This window comes from Cynara cardunculus, assembly GCF_001531365.2.
Source record: "Cynara cardunculus var. scolymus isolate 2C chromosome LG 17, CcrdV1, whole genome shotgun sequence".
Classification (NCBI taxonomy): Eukaryota; Viridiplantae; Streptophyta; class Magnoliopsida; order Asterales; family Asteraceae; genus Cynara; species Cynara cardunculus.
Genome location: NC_037544.1, coordinates 33,017,049 through 33,034,567, shown reverse-complemented (window position 1 = coordinate 33,034,567; position 17,519 = coordinate 33,017,049). Strand labels below are relative to the sequence as shown.

Below are 17,519 nucleotides of genomic sequence, written 5' to 3'. Positions count from 1 at the left end.
TATTAGCGCCGCCACCACTGAACACCCACATCTCTTCTCAACCATTTTCTCTTCTCCTCCTTCCTTGGTCTTCACACGTGTTGATGAGGTATCAGCGACTGTCCTCCCTGATACTGAAACACACACCACTGGACCTGAGGTTGCTCCTCTCAATGCTCCTCAGCATACAAATGTCCATCCTCTTGAGGATATCTTTGCTTACGCCAGTGACAATCCTTTGGATGTCATTGATGGCCCCTCAAGTATTYCATCTTCCTACCCTTTCATTTCTTCTAACCCTGAGCCTCTTGTTTTGCTCACCCTTCATCTCTTGCAGGTCCTTCTATGCCCCAGTCTGTGGCTGAAGAAGAGGAAGAAGATGACGAGGAAGAGAAGGAAGAAGATGGGGAGGATGACACTATTGATGAAGAAGACGAGGATTATGACATGGCGTCAGATGTCAAACTCCTTCTCCCAGTCGTCGATTCCGTTTACTGCAAGATGGCTGAAGTTCACTAAGAGATGCCCCGTAAGGCTGAACTTGAAGCGGACCTCTCAGCTCTCAAAGCAGATGTTCAAGAAGTACAGAGTCATCTTTTGACTCTCTAGGAAGCTGTTCGAGCCAACACTGAATCCATTGTTGTTCTCTACAATAGGGCTGATGATACTCAGGCTCTCTCCCTTCAGTAGACGGAACTTCTTCAGCAGATCCTGGATGTTGTCCGTCAACCAGCTCCAGTGATCCCGCCTTCCTTCTCTGGTGGTGATCGCGCTAAGCTCAATGAGACGCGTGAAGCAACGACAACTCTAGCCAGTGCTCTGTCAAGGCTAGTGGAAATGATGGTTCTCCAGCATCAGCGCGTGGACGAACTCTCTGGCTTATACTCTCAAGGCTTAGCCATAGAGGGGAGATGAGGTCCAACGTTGCTGGACCATCTGATGCTGCTGATGCTGCTCTAGCATTCCCTGCAGCTGAAGCTAAAGCTCTTAGAGCTGAAGCTGTTGCTGCTCCTGTAATCCCGACCACCGAAGCTATTTCAGCTGAGGTGGTTGATGCCATCCTAAGGGATGATAATCTTCCCATCACCTCTGCAGCTAGTGATGATGATGATGATGATGAGGACGAAGACAATGAAGATGACGAACCTGTTATCCCAGACCCCGGAAGTGACCTAGATGGTGATAATGACGACGATGATGAAGATGACTTCACCATCAAGTATCAAAAGCCAACAACCGCCACCAAGGGAGTCACCCTCAGGGATTCTGCATCCCAGGGGGAGCAAAGGGAAGAAGAGTCCGCTCCATCAATGAACCAGGGCCACAAGTCGAAAGGCAAAGCGGTTGCTGAAGAAGGGAATTTGAAGGTATTGTTCAATATCCCTCAACCCTTATTTGAAGACTCTACCTCTCAGGTAGTAGTCACTTCACTTTATTAACTTCAAATTCCATCAACTACCTGCGGTCGACTAAAGTGGGTCCCTGAAAACCCTGTCTCTAGTGCTCCCACCGACCAGCAGATGGCTCAGCTAAAGGAGTCACTCGACCAGACTAGACTAAAAATCCCTCTTCCTACCTCTAGTGGTGGTGAGTTTAACTTCCTTTCTAAAGCTGAAAGACTCGAGGCATTAAGGGCTGAAGAAGAGCTAGAGCTTCAGATGAAGCAGACTGAAGACAACTTAAAACTGGTGAAGTCACTAGCTGAGAAGATTCTCCCCAAGAGAAAGTCCAAGAAGAAGGTGAACGCTGTCCAAGCCAGGCTAAACTTCTTTCCATTGCAGAAGTTAAGCATGAGAAGAACTTGAAGCTGGTTGAAAAGGACAAGCGTTGGAGCGAAGGAAAGCTGAAGAAGAGAGTCAGTCCCCGCTCGATCATCAGCTTCAGCATCACCGGATGTTCAAAAGATGGTGGAACACTGGTCTCAATGCTCATCACCAGGGACAATCTCGATGCCATCACCGAGTACCCTTCCTACCTYAGCCGCTATGGATACAACGAATGGCTGGAGATCAGGCAAGCCATTCAGCGATCCAAGTCAAGACATAAGCCGATTATCGAAGACATCATCAACGATCTCATCAAACGGATGTCCAGGTATGTTGCAGTCCTTGACAAGCCTTCTTTGAAGAAAGGTGAGAAGAAGAAGAAGAAGCTCTTTAATCCTAATGATGGACCATTCCTAAGGAACGAATATGAAACAAGGTTCTCCTTAGATAAAATCCTGAAGGAACATGAGAGTATAGACATTTCTATGTTGAATCTCGACTTGCCAGACAATGGTCCTTATATACCCAACTCTGTGCATTTCAAACCTGAGTTAGGAGTTATATTCCTTGACTATGAAGGTGAAGTCAGATTTCAGAAAATGTAAGAGCTACATCTATGTCCAATCGGTCATTTGGTTTACCTCTTACTCTGGATAGATGATAGCATGCCTGGAAAAGTCGTAGACCTGAAGATACGAAGAGAATGCTTACATCGGAAGAACCTTGGTGAAGATGTACCTAGTTGCATAGATCTAAGTGTTCTAGATTAGTTTCTCTTTGTAATTTTTGTTCACTTTTCCTTGTAAATCTATTTCACCATGTCTACTTTCAGTGATTAATCTTCTAGTCTGTAAGTATTAGACATGTACTAAACTACTTGTAATATTACCGATGATAATAAATGAGTATTTCTTGTACTTCACTGAAAAAGATCCCTGAAAAAAAGTAATAGGGACACAAGTATATGAGTTCCAGAGTTACTTTTTACATTCACTGACAATCTATAAGTCAGTGAATAAGCTTTCAGTTTCAGTTTTCATCCTTGTAATTTTCTCTTAAATATGACTTAAGGAAAATTCCCAAGCAAAGACTGACTCACTAAAAAAGATCCCAAAATAGTAAAAAGGGACATGTACTTTCTATTTCCTTACTGTTATTTGATAAGACAACTTTCTTTATGTTGTCTTGTTATCATCAAATAGGGGGAGATTGTTGATCCTCTCTCTCAGTGATTTGATGATAATCCCTTTTTACTTATACGATGTATTTATGTTTCTGTCTTTTCAGTTCCAGCGATCTTCACTGAACCTGTTCAATGATCGCTGAAGAACTTGTATTGTAATTCAATCAGAGACAACAATACTTCAAGAAGACAACACTCACACCAAAGAACCTTCAGCCAAAGTCGAAGACTGAAACTGAAGATTAGAGATTGGCGAGTATGTGATCTGAAGCGGTACTCAGTGATTACAAGCATGTCTACGTATGTGTGAAGACTGCTCAAGCCTCAGCGAATGCTACAGAGACCTCCAGGTTATTCCAGCATTTAGGGATCAAAAGAAGCTTGCCAAGCACGATTGTTGTTGTTTTGTCCTTATACACACAAAGAACAAACCCATACCCTTTCTAAATGTTAGTAAGGTACGGAGCCGACTAGTTGACTCTATTACCCACCAACTTTAGGTAAAGATGTCTGCTCATGAATAGACTTTTTGTACTATTCACTGTAGCAAAGGACAAACCTTCCTCTTAAGGCTTGACACGCACTCTAACCCTACCATATTGCATTAAATAAGCAATTAATGCAATGAGTATAAATAGAAGTGTTTCTTCTCCATGCAGAGTGCGCGCGCAACACACTATCTTAACCTAATTCTTACTTTGAGCATTCTTGAAGCTTAAGTAAAAGAAATTTTCTCTACAACATATCTTTTCTTATTTGCTAAGATTCTGTGTGTAACCAAAGATTGTTTAGATATGTTTTCTTACTTTATCTTTCCGCAAACAGTTTTGTAAAATTTGTATTGATCTTCTCCTATCAATATGCATCTTAAAATTGAAAATACTGTGTTTGTATTCATCCCCTCCTTCTACAAACTGTTATACATATCTTGTAGACCTTCAAGGGACCAACATATGCTCCTTATTAGGGGTGTTCATCGGTTGAAATCCAATGGATTTAGGTAGACCCGATACGATTCGATCCAATTATCTATTGGATGTTGAATTTTGTCATCCAATCCGATCCGATTAACATTGGACATGTGATCCAATCCGATCCAATCCAAATCCAATGGATGATTGGATCGGATCCATCCACTGGATATTACTATCGGTTATCCATTGGATTGGATTTGTCCAATCTTTTGATCCAATACTCAACCAATTAATCCACCATTTCAACCACTTATTCATATATTTTCTTAAGTTATTAAAAAACAATGTACATAAATACCAACTAAAAAAATATTGTAAAATGTTAATAATTATATATAGTTATTAGTTAGATATTAATTGGAGGATAATTGGATGGTCATTGGATTGAATCGGTTCGGTTTTATTGGATGCTGGACTGTCATCCAAGAATCCGATTTGGATGTTGAAATTTTGGATCCGATTATAATTAAATATCCAATTATAATCTATTTAATTATAATCGATCGGTTCTGAATCAGTCGGTTTAAATTAGACCGGATGACATTCTATACACTTCTTATTTTGTATCAAATGATATTATCTTTGTATAAGGTATCAAAAGCCCGAGTACAAGTTAGTGTTTTACTGGGAAAAAAACAGCGTTTGATTTAAAAATGTATAACTTTGATGAAGATCGAAGAATGCTCATATGAGAAGACATCAAACCATCCTTGAAAACAGCGGTTCCCCAACAAATGATTCTCTCTAAGCTTCCCAAATCCAAACGATTCTCTACTCTCATATCTTCTTCTTCTTCTCGTCGCAACCATCTATCATCTCTATCTGTCGCAAACCTTTTGAAAGCTGGTTTCAATCCAACTCTCAGAAACTATAACAATTTCCTTGTTCAACTCTTTAAAACCAAAAAAATTCGGTTCATTACAGACTTCATATCTCAATTGCACTCGAACCAAATCGAAGGAGATTGCATCACACACTCAGTCTTCACAAGGGCTCTTCTCAAACAACACAATTATGAAAGGGCAGTTGAATTTATCAATACCCAGATAGGAAAAACCCCAAACATTCTACAAAATCGGATTTTGGATGCGTTAATCCAAGGATTATGTGTCAATGCGCAAGACCCAGAAAGGGGGTTTTTGGTTTTGCAAGATTACTTGAACATTGATGGTATTTTTCCGTCTTCTTTTACGTTTTGTGCATTAATTAGTTCTTTTAGTCGGCAAGGTAAGATGGACAGAGCAATTGAAGTTTTGGAAGTGATGGCTGATGAGAAATTTAAATACCCTTTTGATAATTTTGTGTTTAGTTCTGTTATTTCTGGGTTTGTTAATATTGGGAAGCCTGAGCTTGCTGTAGGGTTTTATGAAAATGCTGCAAAATCTGCTGCTTTACAGATGAATATTGTCACATATACATGTCTTTTGAGTGCTTATTGTAGATTGGAAAGATTTGAAGAGGTTTCTGATTTAGTTAGTAGGATTGAGAAGGATGGATTAACATTTGATGTTGTGTTTTATGGTAGTATTGTTTATGAGTATTTTAGGGTAGGAATTATAATGGAGGCTTTTGAAAAGCATAAAGAGATGGTTGAGAGGAAGATAGAACCAGATACTATTAGTTATACAATACTTATAGATGGGTTTTCTAAGGAAGGACTTGTGGAGAAGGCGGTGGGGTTTCTACATAGAATGAGAAAGGAAGGAATTAAGCCAAATTTGATTACTTATACGTCCGTCATGTTGGGATTTTGCAAGAAAGGTAAGTTAGAGGAAGCTCTTACAATCTTCAGGATGGTAGAGGATTTGGGAATGGAAGTGGATGAGTTTGTGTATGCTACCTTAATTGATGGTTTCTGTAGGATTCGTGATTTTGATGGTGTCTTTCGTTTGCTTGACGAAATGAAGGAACATGGTGTTCATCCAAGTGTTGTTACATATAACACGATAATCAACGGGTTGTGTAAATCCGGGAGGACAGCTGAGGCATACGAGATTTCAATAGGTATTCGTGGAGATGTTGTTACTTATAGCACACTTTTACATGGGTATATCAGAGAAAAAGATTCCATGGGGTTGTTGATGACAAAAAGGAGACTAGAAGAAGCTGGAGTTTCTATGGATGTTGTTATGTGCAACGTACTTATCAAAGCACTATTTTTGGTAGGGTCATTCGAAGATGCATATGTCATCTACAAAGGAATGGTAGAGATGGGTTTGACTGCAAATCATGCTACTTATTATACTTTGATTGATGGGTACTGTAAATGTGGTCGAATTGAGGAGGCACTTGAAATATTTGATGAGCTTAGAAGGACATCACTGACTTCAGTAGAAAGTTACAATTGCATCATCAATGGCCTCTGCAAGCAGAACATGATTGATATGGCCATTCAAGTTTTTATAGAGCTTCATGGAAGAGGTATGCCTCTAGATCTAGGTATTTATCGAAATTTATTACAGTCAATATTAAGAGCGACAGGCCCGGATGGGATTTTGAATTTTATTCAAAAAATCGAGAAATTGGAGCCTGAAGTTTTTCATACGCTATGCAACAATGCTCTTTGTTTCTTGTGTGATGGAGGCTTTTCTGAATATGCTAGTGACTTATACACATTCATGAGAAGGAATGGATTTGTTTTGACCACAATTTCTTATTATTCACTCGTGGAATTGCTTCTTAAGGATCCGAAAATGCGTTTTCCCGAGATTTGTTTAAGTGACTTTGTGAAAGAAATTGGAATCTTTGAGCCTAGAGTAAGCAAGATCATTCTGCATTACTTGTGTATGAAAGATGTAAGCCTCGCCGTCAAATTTCTCAAATCAAGAAATTCTAAAACACAAAGTCTTACTTTTCCAGTCTCCATTCTTAAGACTCTAATAAAGAACGGCAGGGCTGAGGATGCTTTTAAACTTTTGATGGGAGCAAAAGAAAGATTACCCTTCATGGATGTTGTTGATTACACCATTGTTGTAGATGGCCTTTGCAAAGAGGGACATATCGGAAAAGCTTTGGATGTATGCACTTTAGCCAAGAATTACGGAATTACCCTCAACACCATCACTTATAATTCAGTCATTTATGGCTTGTGCCACCAAGGATGTTTTGTGAAAGCATTTAGGCTATTTGATTCATTAGAAAAGATTGATGTGATTCCTTCGGAGATCACATATGCTACACTTATTGACGCTTTGTGCAAAGAAGGCTATTTGCTTGATGCTGAGAAACTTCTAGAAAGAATGATTATGCAGGGTTTGAAGCCAAATATTCGTGTTCACAACTCATTAATCAATGGGTATAGTAAGCTTGGCAGGTTGCCAGAAGTATTGAAGCTTGTTGCTGATTTGGATGAAAAAGGCGTCAAAGCTGATGAATTTACAGCTAGCACTGTAATCAAGTGTTTTTGTCGAAATGGTAATATGGAAGGGGCTCTTGATTACTATTTTGATTCTAGAATGAAGGGATTATTGCCAGATTTATTGGGGTTCTTTTATTTGATAAGAGGGTTGTGTTCTAAGGGAAGAATGGAAGAATCTAGAAGCATTTTAAGGGATATGCTTCAAACTGAAACCATTGTCAAATTGCTAAAGAAGGTTGATACAGGGGCTGAAACAGAGTCTGTGGACCATTTTCTTGTTTCTTTATGTGATCAGGGAAGTATTCAAGAAGCCGTTATGATTCTTGATGAAATTGTACATATGTTTTTTCCTCTTGGAAAGAAGGTTGACAATGGGGAGTTTCGGGTTGCTGTATTTGAGCCACTGATTTTAGGTCATGAAGATGATGTGGTACATGATGATTTTGAGGCTTATTATGACCTACTTGCTTCACTCTGTTCAAAAGGGGAGCTAAAGAAGGCGAATAGAATTGCAAAGTTGCTTGCTGGTTTTGATGGAGGATGATTGACCCACAAATATCATTTCCTTCATGTCTGTGGTACCTGCAGGTATGTTTACGCTTGTCTTAATATATGCTTCTGTTCCACATGAATGACATTTGTAGAAAATGATCAACACTTATGAATGCATATAGCTTGTTGTTTATATAGGCACATATATGCGCTAAGGCTGATGATGAGATTGAATTGCTGCTTGTTTTTCTATTCTTCTTCTTTCTTTCCGCTTCTCATCTTTGCATTTGAGATTCTTTGAGGGCCTTGCATAGCTTATTGCCATCACTTAAGCAGCCACCTAGTCAGGGTGGCAACTGATACGGTTCGTTCCTCCTTGGTGATGTAAAATTTTGTAAGTATTATCTTGTGGGGTGGAACCGTATATTTTTTTGAAATTACAATAATAACACAAGTTTCTCTTGGTAGAGTTGGTTTGCATGGTCTTTTCTCCCCTTCCAGCCGGCGTGGGTTCGAATCCCGTCTGTATCATTTTCTTAACTTTTAGCTTTTAATTTTAGGTTTATCATGATTCTGAACAAATTTGGGATAAAAGATTCAAAATCAGGACCCCACATACAAAAAGCAAGGAACTAACCAACAAACCAATGATAATGTTGTAAAAAATATCCATAACTTGAAAAAAATTCTAGGTCCGCCTCTACACCTACTGTTAAGCATCGCCCTACTGCTTTGATTAGTTAGACCTGCTTGATTACACCTAGGAGGTGAATGATTCTTATTGTATGGATTGATAACTAATTGTTGAATTAAGCATTTCAGAGGATCAAACAGGGATTATTCGACTTATCTAAACATGTTCTCATAAATCGACTTCTCTTAATGTGGATGGAACCTCTCTGATCCTCTTTTAGGTTTTTTTTTTTTTGAAGTATATAATATTTATATACGGCAAATGCAACAAATAAACTCACACACCCTCCTCACCTATGATGAGGTTTGAACCCCTGACCTCCTAGGAGGCCAAGGGCTACGATACCGCTAGGCCAAAGACCCTTTGGTATCTTTTAGGTATTTGCTGTGATAGAAAAATGGAAATCGTCATTTAGAAAGGTTATTGTATCAAATAATAACAGCATCAACACTATAAGCATCATACCTTTTACATACTATAAAAATACTTATAGTTTATATATCCTGCTTCTCGTTTAGGCAATTTTAAACACTGCTATCTTGCATGGGTTTTTTTGCGATTTCACTGAGATGCTATTCGTTTAGGCCATTTAACATTTCAACATTTTCTTGATGTCGGGATAATTGAGATGCGACCCATGAACTAGAGGATGAAGGTTAATTGTGTAAAAGCGAGGGTTCTAAAAGGTGTGCCATGGTGTAATACGTGTCTCCACCGCCACGATAAGGCCCATTGCATTTGTGTATGGCCTGGCTCGCACCATGGCGTGCTGCTGCGTGCGTTCTTTACAAGACGCAACTATTTTCAATTTTTTTAAGAAATTTAAAGTTTTTAATTTTTTTAGCTTTTGTGTTTTTATATTTGTAACATTAGTTTTTGCACTTCTACATATTTAATTAATCACCTCACTCACAGGTTCAGCGTTTCGCACACATGCACACACACATCATGGACTCACAATTAAAACTGTAAAACCTTCCAAGTTCTATTTTGAATCTTTGATCCCAAACTCTTTATATGATATTAATATATGATTTGTCTTCTTTTAATATCATTTCTCAATCTCATTGAATAATAAATAGAAAACATATATATATATATATATATATATATATGTATATATGTGTGTGTATCTATATGGAATATACATCTGCCGCCTTATGTCATGACTCGTGGCGTGTAAGGCTCGAGATTTGACCTCGCCGCCACGTTTCACGTCATTTAGAACCTTGGTAAAACTAGCATCTACATTTAGCAATGGCTTAGTGAACCTCTAGGTTAGGGGTTGTTACCCAAACACTTACCTGGTAAGTGCTTACCTGTAAGAGTCAACTCTCTCACTTACCTTACTGCGTAAGATTTTAATCCATTAAAACGGCATCCTATGCAACAATCTATCTAGTAAGCTAACCAGGTAAGATTCATCATCGTCACTTACCGGGTAAGACTCTCGGTCCTTGCCATGTTCATCTGGTACCGTATAAGCGTTTGGTAAACGACCTCTTAGTTTAATGGTTCCATACCTTTCCCTATGCCTTTAAGCATTTGGTAAACAGCCACAGCCCCCTTAGTTTAGTGGTTTTGTCACTTATGGATGTATGAAGTCTTGCACTTTCTATAACTCAAGTTGGATCAATATTAACGTAATGTGTAAAGAACACAAGGGTTTCAATATATTCGTGATGTATTTCTGTCAACTTATTATCAGCTTTGTTTCAGATTCATAGTGCATGGAGTCTATGATTCAACGGAGTTGCTTTTGCTTCAGCATACGCTCCAAATGGTGAATAGACTATTTTACCCCCTCCATGTAAAGACTGATTTTCAAGACTCGGCCCATACAAAGCTGTTGGAATGGGACCTTACCGTCATTCCAGTCTACCAACTTTTACAGGTACATATAATCCTCAATATGTAGTCTTCTACAACACACTTCATATGTCGTAATCTGCTTAGCTTACACTGAAATGAAATTTGATTAATTAAAACGATAATTTTTTTGAAATTTCATCTTTTTTTCTTTCTTTTTTTGAAGTATATAATATTTATATACGGCAAATGCAACARATAAACTCACACACCCTCCTCACCTATGGTGAGGTTTGAACCCCTGACCTCCTAGAAGGCCAAGGGCTACGATACCACTAGGCCAAAGGCCCTTTGGTTTCATCTTCTTATTTACGGTTTCAAGTTTTCAATTCACGTATTAGATCATGATATCAAAATGGATTGATTATTAGAACTACAAGAAAAGCAATACAGAATCTAGTTTTCAATATCGCTCTCAACATTTAACATAGAATATGGCATTTCAGGGAGATGATTTGGTTGTCAGTGCCATCAAAACTCGATCTAGGGTCAATATACTATGGAGGCACCAAGAATGATGGGATCGGAAATTTGGAATCTTCGATGTAAGTTGTGGGCTTCGCAAGATCATATTCACGGATGGAAACTTGCAACGAACATTGAATTTGTAAAACCGTAAGTTTCCAAGTCTTTTTAGTCAATAATTGCTATAGAGGCCAATGGTGACGATGCTAAACTCCCAAGGTGGAGATGGGTCATCGGTAACTTCAAGCACAACGAAATCCATGCATCTTTGTATCTATATATAATAACATTTGGATATATGTCCTCGATTTCATATTCCGGAGGTGTCTAATTCATCTTTTATGCGAGTATCTTGTTTTATTGAGTATCGAATGTCGTTGAGTACTGAAATTTCTGCTTTATGCAAAAGAAAGTTCTTCGAGATCTATTGAGACTAATACAAGTTGTTATGTTACTCATTTATTTCGATTATGTGTTTTTTATTTGTCGATTTCGTTTGAACTTTAAAAGGGTGTTTAGATGTGCATTTTGAAAGTATACAACCTAAGTGGGATCATCAGCCTAGATGAGACCGGATCAGTCCATGTTATGGTTTTTAGCGGCTGCCTAGCCGTTCCCGATCTTTTTGGGGCAAAATACGTTAAAATACGACGAAGTTTTCCTTAGTTCTTATTTAGTATAACAATTATCTATTTTTCTTAATCAATGTAACAAAGACAAAGTATCGTGTGAATAGGAATTAAGGTTGAGAAGTGTGAGAAGGGAATTTGACCCGTGATCACTTTTAATCTCACCCTTGTTTCATGAATTGTACTTCTCATGGAAATTGATCTGTTGCACCTCATTAGTGTTAATATTCAATTAGGATTGATCCAAGGATGGACCCTTCTCACAATAACTTCCATTCTCACAGAACCCAACCCGTGTAACAAAATACAATATTTTCCATTTAATGTAACTAAGTTCTAAAATTTCTTATTCTTTTACTCATCTTGACCAATATCCAACCACTGGTCTGATCTTGTAACATTTGATGACGTAAAATCACTGTACTTGGACCTTTCCAGAAAAAAATCACTGTACTTGGAATTATACTCATTAATTGTTTCAACCTACAAAAAGTGAGCCATAGGTTCTACATTAAGATTCCCCCAAAATTTAACACCAAAATGAAGAGGATACAAATTAACATAAAACAGAAATCTGAAATCCTTTCTTCCTCACCATCAACTCAAACTTGCCCCAACTGTTAGTTGCTCAACAACTTTAAAAAAGGAGCCAAGTTTGAAGAGAGTGAGATGGCTTTACAACAATCCGGTCGGTTTGATCCCAACCAAAGAATCGATCAAACTGCCGTGTAATTGGAGAAAAGGTCGATCATCATGTCTAAAGTCTCGGGCAAGAATTTTCTTGCAAATAAGTAGCACGGCCGGTTCCTACCGTTCCACATACAAGGTATAACTGTCGTTTCCCTCTGCAACAAATCTTTCGGATTCAGTAACGATCCAAACCCTGAGGAAAAGAAAGAAAGAAAGAAAGAAAGAAAAAGGCGAAGAATTTAGCAGAAACACACCTTCGCGTCGCTTGTTTCATGAACACTTTCTTTGATGGACTGCAAGAATCACACAACCACAAGGATTTAGAAATGGACACTTGCCTTTTAGGATTCTGGTGTTCCTACCAAAAATCTATTACAAATTTAGTGAGAAATGAACAATTTCTGGGATGAGGGTGGAAATACCGATAGATTTCTGATCAGCTGGTAAGAGATGTCCTTCTGCACGTAGGATTTCGGATGCCATTTTCGTTCTGACCAATCAACATGCGTGACCGACCAGTTTGCTATCCCAGTAGGATCAAACATCTAAATGTTCAAATCGTAGAATTCATCAAGTTCAAAGATATCTAGTACTAGTTGTTGACAAGTATCATCTCCGTCCTAGAAAAAGAGTCAACACCTGATCTTTGTCAAACTCGAGTCTAGGGCTATGTTGGCGAAACTAGCTGATAAGCTAGTCATGTTTGGTAAGAACTTGTGGATACACTAGATGACAATGTATAATGACCTAAAAGGCTATGGTTTTTAGTTATTTATTTAAAATATAAGGGGCAAAATAGGAAAAAGGTGAAAAGGGCATCGGGACCTTATTGCAACGATAGTTTAAGTAGCTTATAAGCTAGTTTACGGCTTATTAAACGAGGCTTTCAATAAGCTCAACAAATAAGCTAGCTTATGGTTGCCAAACATGGCGCAGAAGTCGTAAGTTTAAATCTGCAAACCAAAGGCCGACTCTTTCTATGAAGGAGAGACTATAAGAAACGGGAGACGATAAAAAAAGACCAAATTCTCTCACGTGAAAGAAGGTTGGCAAATAATGTTCGTCGGCATAGCAATTGCGCCCATCCATACCAGGCTGCAGTTCAAGAAGACGACATTTTAGAATCATAAAAATCTTGAACTTGAAAGATCAACCATAACGAAATCCTCACCCTACAATAATCTCTGAATTTCGTATAGTAGAGACGATCAGCCATAACGATGATGGCATGTTGACGCTTCAGCGTGAACCACTGCATAAAAATTCAACATATGAGATCGTAAGATAACAGCACATCCAAAATAGTTCGCCATCATCAAGGCTATGTTTGGCATACTAGTTGATAAGTTGGGTGTTGGCTAATAAGCTAGTTGTTAGCTGATAGTCCGGTCATGTTTGGTAAAACTATTTGATAAGCTAGATGACAAATATAAAATGACTTAAAAGGACATGTACGAAGCTTGATGTACGGGCTACAAAAAGGAAGCAAAGTTGGAAACCTGAGCGCCCTTCCTAAAGAATTTCTTTTCGACTTCAGGTAACATGAGGTCCGAGTACCTGCCGCTTCCGTGTGGCCCAGGATCCTCAAAACTGGAAAAATAAGTAACAAGGAGGTAATTATTAACCCGAAACAGTTGGTTCTCCATGAATATCAATCACAACGTTCTTCATGAATAAAGCATGACTAGTTGGTTCTCAAGTTCTCAAATTCTCATTTAAACCTACCCTACTTTCCTAATGCATGAGTTGATATGGATTTTCTTGCCAACATGCACGAAAACAGAACAATATTCATGGTACCCCATACCCGTAATCAAGACGAATGCGGGTAGCAATTTTCCTCAAGAAAAAGGGTTGAAGCACATTGCTTTTTGAAGTTTTCGTTTGATTTTGGAACAGGGAAATAGTAAATTCAAGATCTTTGTACAAACCTGTCAATGAAGCTGACATTTGCGTACATCAGATAGTTGTAAACATAGTCGAAATCCCGCAATGGTACACAGCTGAAAAGGAGAATTTGATAGCAAAATCAGATACTAATTAGAACAGGAAAGATAGAGATACATGTACAGAGAGATGCAGACCTATCGGAAAGTAACACAAAATGCTGATTGCTCGGGTCTTTCAGTGCATTTGCCAAAAGTCGTTTCTCAGCATCAACCATTGAAATTTTACCCCAATCTACCTGCACAAAAGATCAACCAATAACGACTGATGTTAGAATACAAGCCAAAACCAAGGTGGGTCTGGCGTGGGATCTACCCCACAGAATAGACTGTGTCCGTGAAGACCACTAGCTTGCATAAAGTGATATAAAGGAGTAATTCTTATTCTATATATTGCAACAAAACAAAAGTCAAGAGTAGCCCACTCAATCCCACGTTACATTCAAATAAACCGAACCAAACACATTCAATATATGTCACACTCGGAAGCAGTATATGGGGAGTGGGATGTACGCAGATCTGTCATATACCGCAGAGAGTGCGGCAACATTACATTCAATGATTCAAATAGCAACTTTAAATGTCAAATAGGTTTTTCTGCGTTATAACTAGCTCTCTTCCTAGGGTCTACGTACATCCTACTCCCAAGACCCTGATATACTGGGTTCGTTTGGATTAACTAGCATGCTTACTAGTAAGAAGGGCACCTTACCGAGCTAATGCCTAAAGACATCCTCGTGATATACTCATATTGTAACCAAACAATCACACTCAATGTGTCTCACTCGGAAGTAACGGTCAGAGGGTGGGATGTATGCAAAATTGTCATCTACCCTAGACTGCATTATTATCCAAACAACAAGATATATCATCCCCAAGAACTTAAAAGTGCAAAAGATGTCCAACCCACACTTCAAAGGGGAAAAAAACAAAATTAGAAGTAGCATGAAGAGACTTTGCACCGTGTCCCTTATAGTTAATCCTTTTGTAAACGGATATATTGCTTCATTTCTAAACCATTGGAGACTTTGCACAAACTATAACTGTATAATATATACATAAAAAAATAAACAAATATATAACTCTATACTACAACGTACGAACAAACCTTATCACTGCGAATTTCCCGATTTTGAAAGTAACGACTAGAGTGGACTGGTTTAACTTTGGATGCATGAATATGGATCGAAAATCTACCTTCATGGCCCTATAATATGTAAAGAGGGCATTAGCAATAGAGTAAAAACATCACCAAGGAATAATAAAGAAAACAAACGGTTTCAGGAGGTGGGGTGTTTTGGATGTTCGTTTTCGAAAGATTATCAAGATACATGTGTACATAGAAATGGGGATAATATAAGAATCAAATGAACAAAAGGGCCAATTGCCATCACATACCTGAAAAAATTTATCCCACAATCTTTCAACAGGCAATGATCCAGGGCTCAAGAACATGAAAGCAATCTTGGGATTTTTGGTTTCAAATGGAGGAGTGTTCAATATACTCTTAATTACAACATGAGAAGCAATCTCTTCATCACTAAGTTCTCTTGCAGGAGGTGGAAGCCATCTGGAAATGGTCTTACAACTAGAAGAAGAAAAGATATAGCAGGCAGTAGAATCTTGAGGTGGATGAACATAAACAACAACTAAGAACATGCAAAGAATTGAAACCAATATGATAATCCATGTGGGCTTCTTTAATTGAGGGCGTTGGCGAGCCGGAGGCAAGATATGCATCTCTTTCATGCCCATTCACTACGCCTCAACTGCGTTAATTTAAACTTATGCATCACACATTTTAAATATCGATCCGATAGAATAGCCCCTTTTCCAATACAAGCATAAGGTTCAAAATCTGAACCTGCAAGCAAGAAAAGAGAATCATCAAGAAGTGTTTTAAATTGGAAATTCTATGAATTGAGGTTAAGTTTTAGAATCAATTGCATCAAAAGACATGAAAATGGATTAAAAACTTCTTTTACTCCCAACTTGAAGGAAAAAAGATTTTATAAAGACCAAAGTTTGTTATCTGAAAGGCCCATTATTGTAATTCTTGATGTATGCAGAAACAAGAATCAAACACAATGATCCCAGAATCCAAAGAACCAATATAAATCAAGAACTCAAAGATTCATCCACCCATCTCTTATTTTGATCAATTCAACTTGTAACCTACAATCACTATGAACATTAAATTCATGATTAAACTCCTTGAACTAAGAGGTATACTTAAAAAGCCAACAAGAATAATAATAAATAGTAAATAAATGAATAGAAAAGAAGGTCGTTATTGAGATCACAGAATCAAAACGGCAGATGGGTACCCAATAAAAAGAAACAACTGGTATTACCCAAATCAATTTATTTAAAAAAGATGGAAGTCAAACCTACCCGTCTAAGTCAACGCCAGCATATCCAACTCCCAAATGCGTTCATAAACACGAAACCTTGTTGGGGATAAAATCCGTCAATGGCACGCAGCACACGTTTTTTTGCACACACATACATGTATCATATCATAAACCCAAGGTAGAAGACGAAAACTTTAAACGACTATTCACATTCATTGACCCCTGATTCATTGAAATTGAAATTGGAATTGGAATTGGAATTTGGGATTACCACGAAAGAATCTTGGATGATAATCGAAGAATGAGAGATGAGGGCAGTACCTGATTCAAACGATCGTTTATCTCAAATGGGTATCAAGATCTGGAAAGAAAGTGCGCAGAAACAAGTTGGGGGACAGAGAGTTGAGTGTAGGGATGGACAATAATTGGATTGAGTGAGTGTGTGTGTGTGTGTGGGTGTGGGTGTGGGTGTGTGTAGTGAAAGAGAGAAGGGGATGAAGAAAAACAACAATGGTGTCTTGTAATTGGCCGCCTGTTGCTTCGTCAAGAGAGTACAAGTTTCAAGCCGGCGAATTTTATAAGAATCGATTGTGGGTCGCAAGTGGTCAAAAACATTATTCAATTTTGGATTAAATTCACCAATAACTATCAAATTATTCGAGTGTACGTTATAATCCCATAACTCTTTTTATTATTTATTATTTTAAGGGATCTTTACCAAAAATATTTATAGAAATCTAAATATCTATAAATTTTCAAGTGTATCTATATTCTAAACATATTTTATTTTAATTTTTTAAAATATTATAGTTGCAAAATTTTCAGAAAAAAACATCATACATGAAAAACTTAAATATTTAGCTATTTTTTATTTAAAAAAAAAAAACTTAAGGGGATGTTTGGGATTGCTTATTTAAAACAACTTATGTTTTTTTGTAAAAGTACTTATTAACTTATGTGGTATCAAACTGRAGTTTTGTAAAAAGTGTTTGGATTAGCTTACAGCGGTACCAAACTGCAATAAGCTGATAAGTTGTTTTTTAGTGTTTGGCAAATTTTGCTTATATCTGTAAAATGACCAAAAAGGACAGAGAGAAGATTGATGTTGTTATATGGAGAA

At 37.8% G+C, this 17,519-nt stretch overlaps 2 protein-coding genes across 5 annotated transcripts; one reads left to right on the top strand and one right to left on the bottom strand.

Moving 5' to 3' along the window:
• Positions 1-4,636: 4,636 nt before the first annotated feature.
• LOC112500831 (pentatricopeptide repeat-containing protein At5g57250, mitochondrial) lies at positions 4,637-11,192 on the top strand. 2 transcript variants are annotated; one of them, XM_025104425.1, is made up of 3 exons: positions 4,637-7,848; positions 10,166-10,340; positions 10,762-11,192. In XM_025104425.1, the coding sequence occupies exon 1, from the start codon at positions 4,637-4,639 to the stop codon at positions 7,802-7,804; it is 3,168 nt and encodes a 1,055-aa protein (XP_024960193.1). In that variant the 3' UTR covers positions 7,805-7,848; positions 10,166-10,340; positions 10,762-11,192. The 2 variants fall into 2 exon arrangements, with proteins under 2 accessions (XP_024960193.1, XP_024960194.1); XM_025104426.1 differs by having other exon boundaries at positions 10,155-10,340.
• Positions 11,193-11,857: 665 nt separating this feature from the next.
• On the bottom strand, positions 11,858-16,877 carry LOC112500517. Of its 3 annotated transcripts, XM_025104018.1 has the most exons (12): positions 16,721-16,863; positions 16,440-16,621; positions 15,444-15,909; positions 15,154-15,252; positions 14,184-14,284; positions 14,031-14,102; positions 13,599-13,689; positions 13,271-13,351; positions 13,135-13,194; positions 12,522-12,644; positions 12,354-12,392; positions 11,858-12,254 (listed from the first exon to the last, which is right to left on the bottom strand). In XM_025104018.1, the coding sequence occupies exons 3-12, from the start codon at positions 15,798-15,800 to the stop codon at positions 12,126-12,128; spliced, it is 1,152 nt and encodes a 383-aa protein (XP_024959786.1). In that variant the 5' UTR covers positions 15,801-15,909; positions 16,440-16,621; positions 16,721-16,863; the 3' UTR covers positions 11,858-12,125. The 3 variants fall into 3 exon arrangements, with proteins under 3 accessions (XP_024959786.1, XP_024959785.1, XP_024959787.1); XM_025104017.1 differs by having other exon boundaries at positions 16,440-16,877; XM_025104019.1 differs by lacking the exon at positions 16,440-16,621.
• Positions 16,878-17,519: the final 642 nt, after the last annotated feature.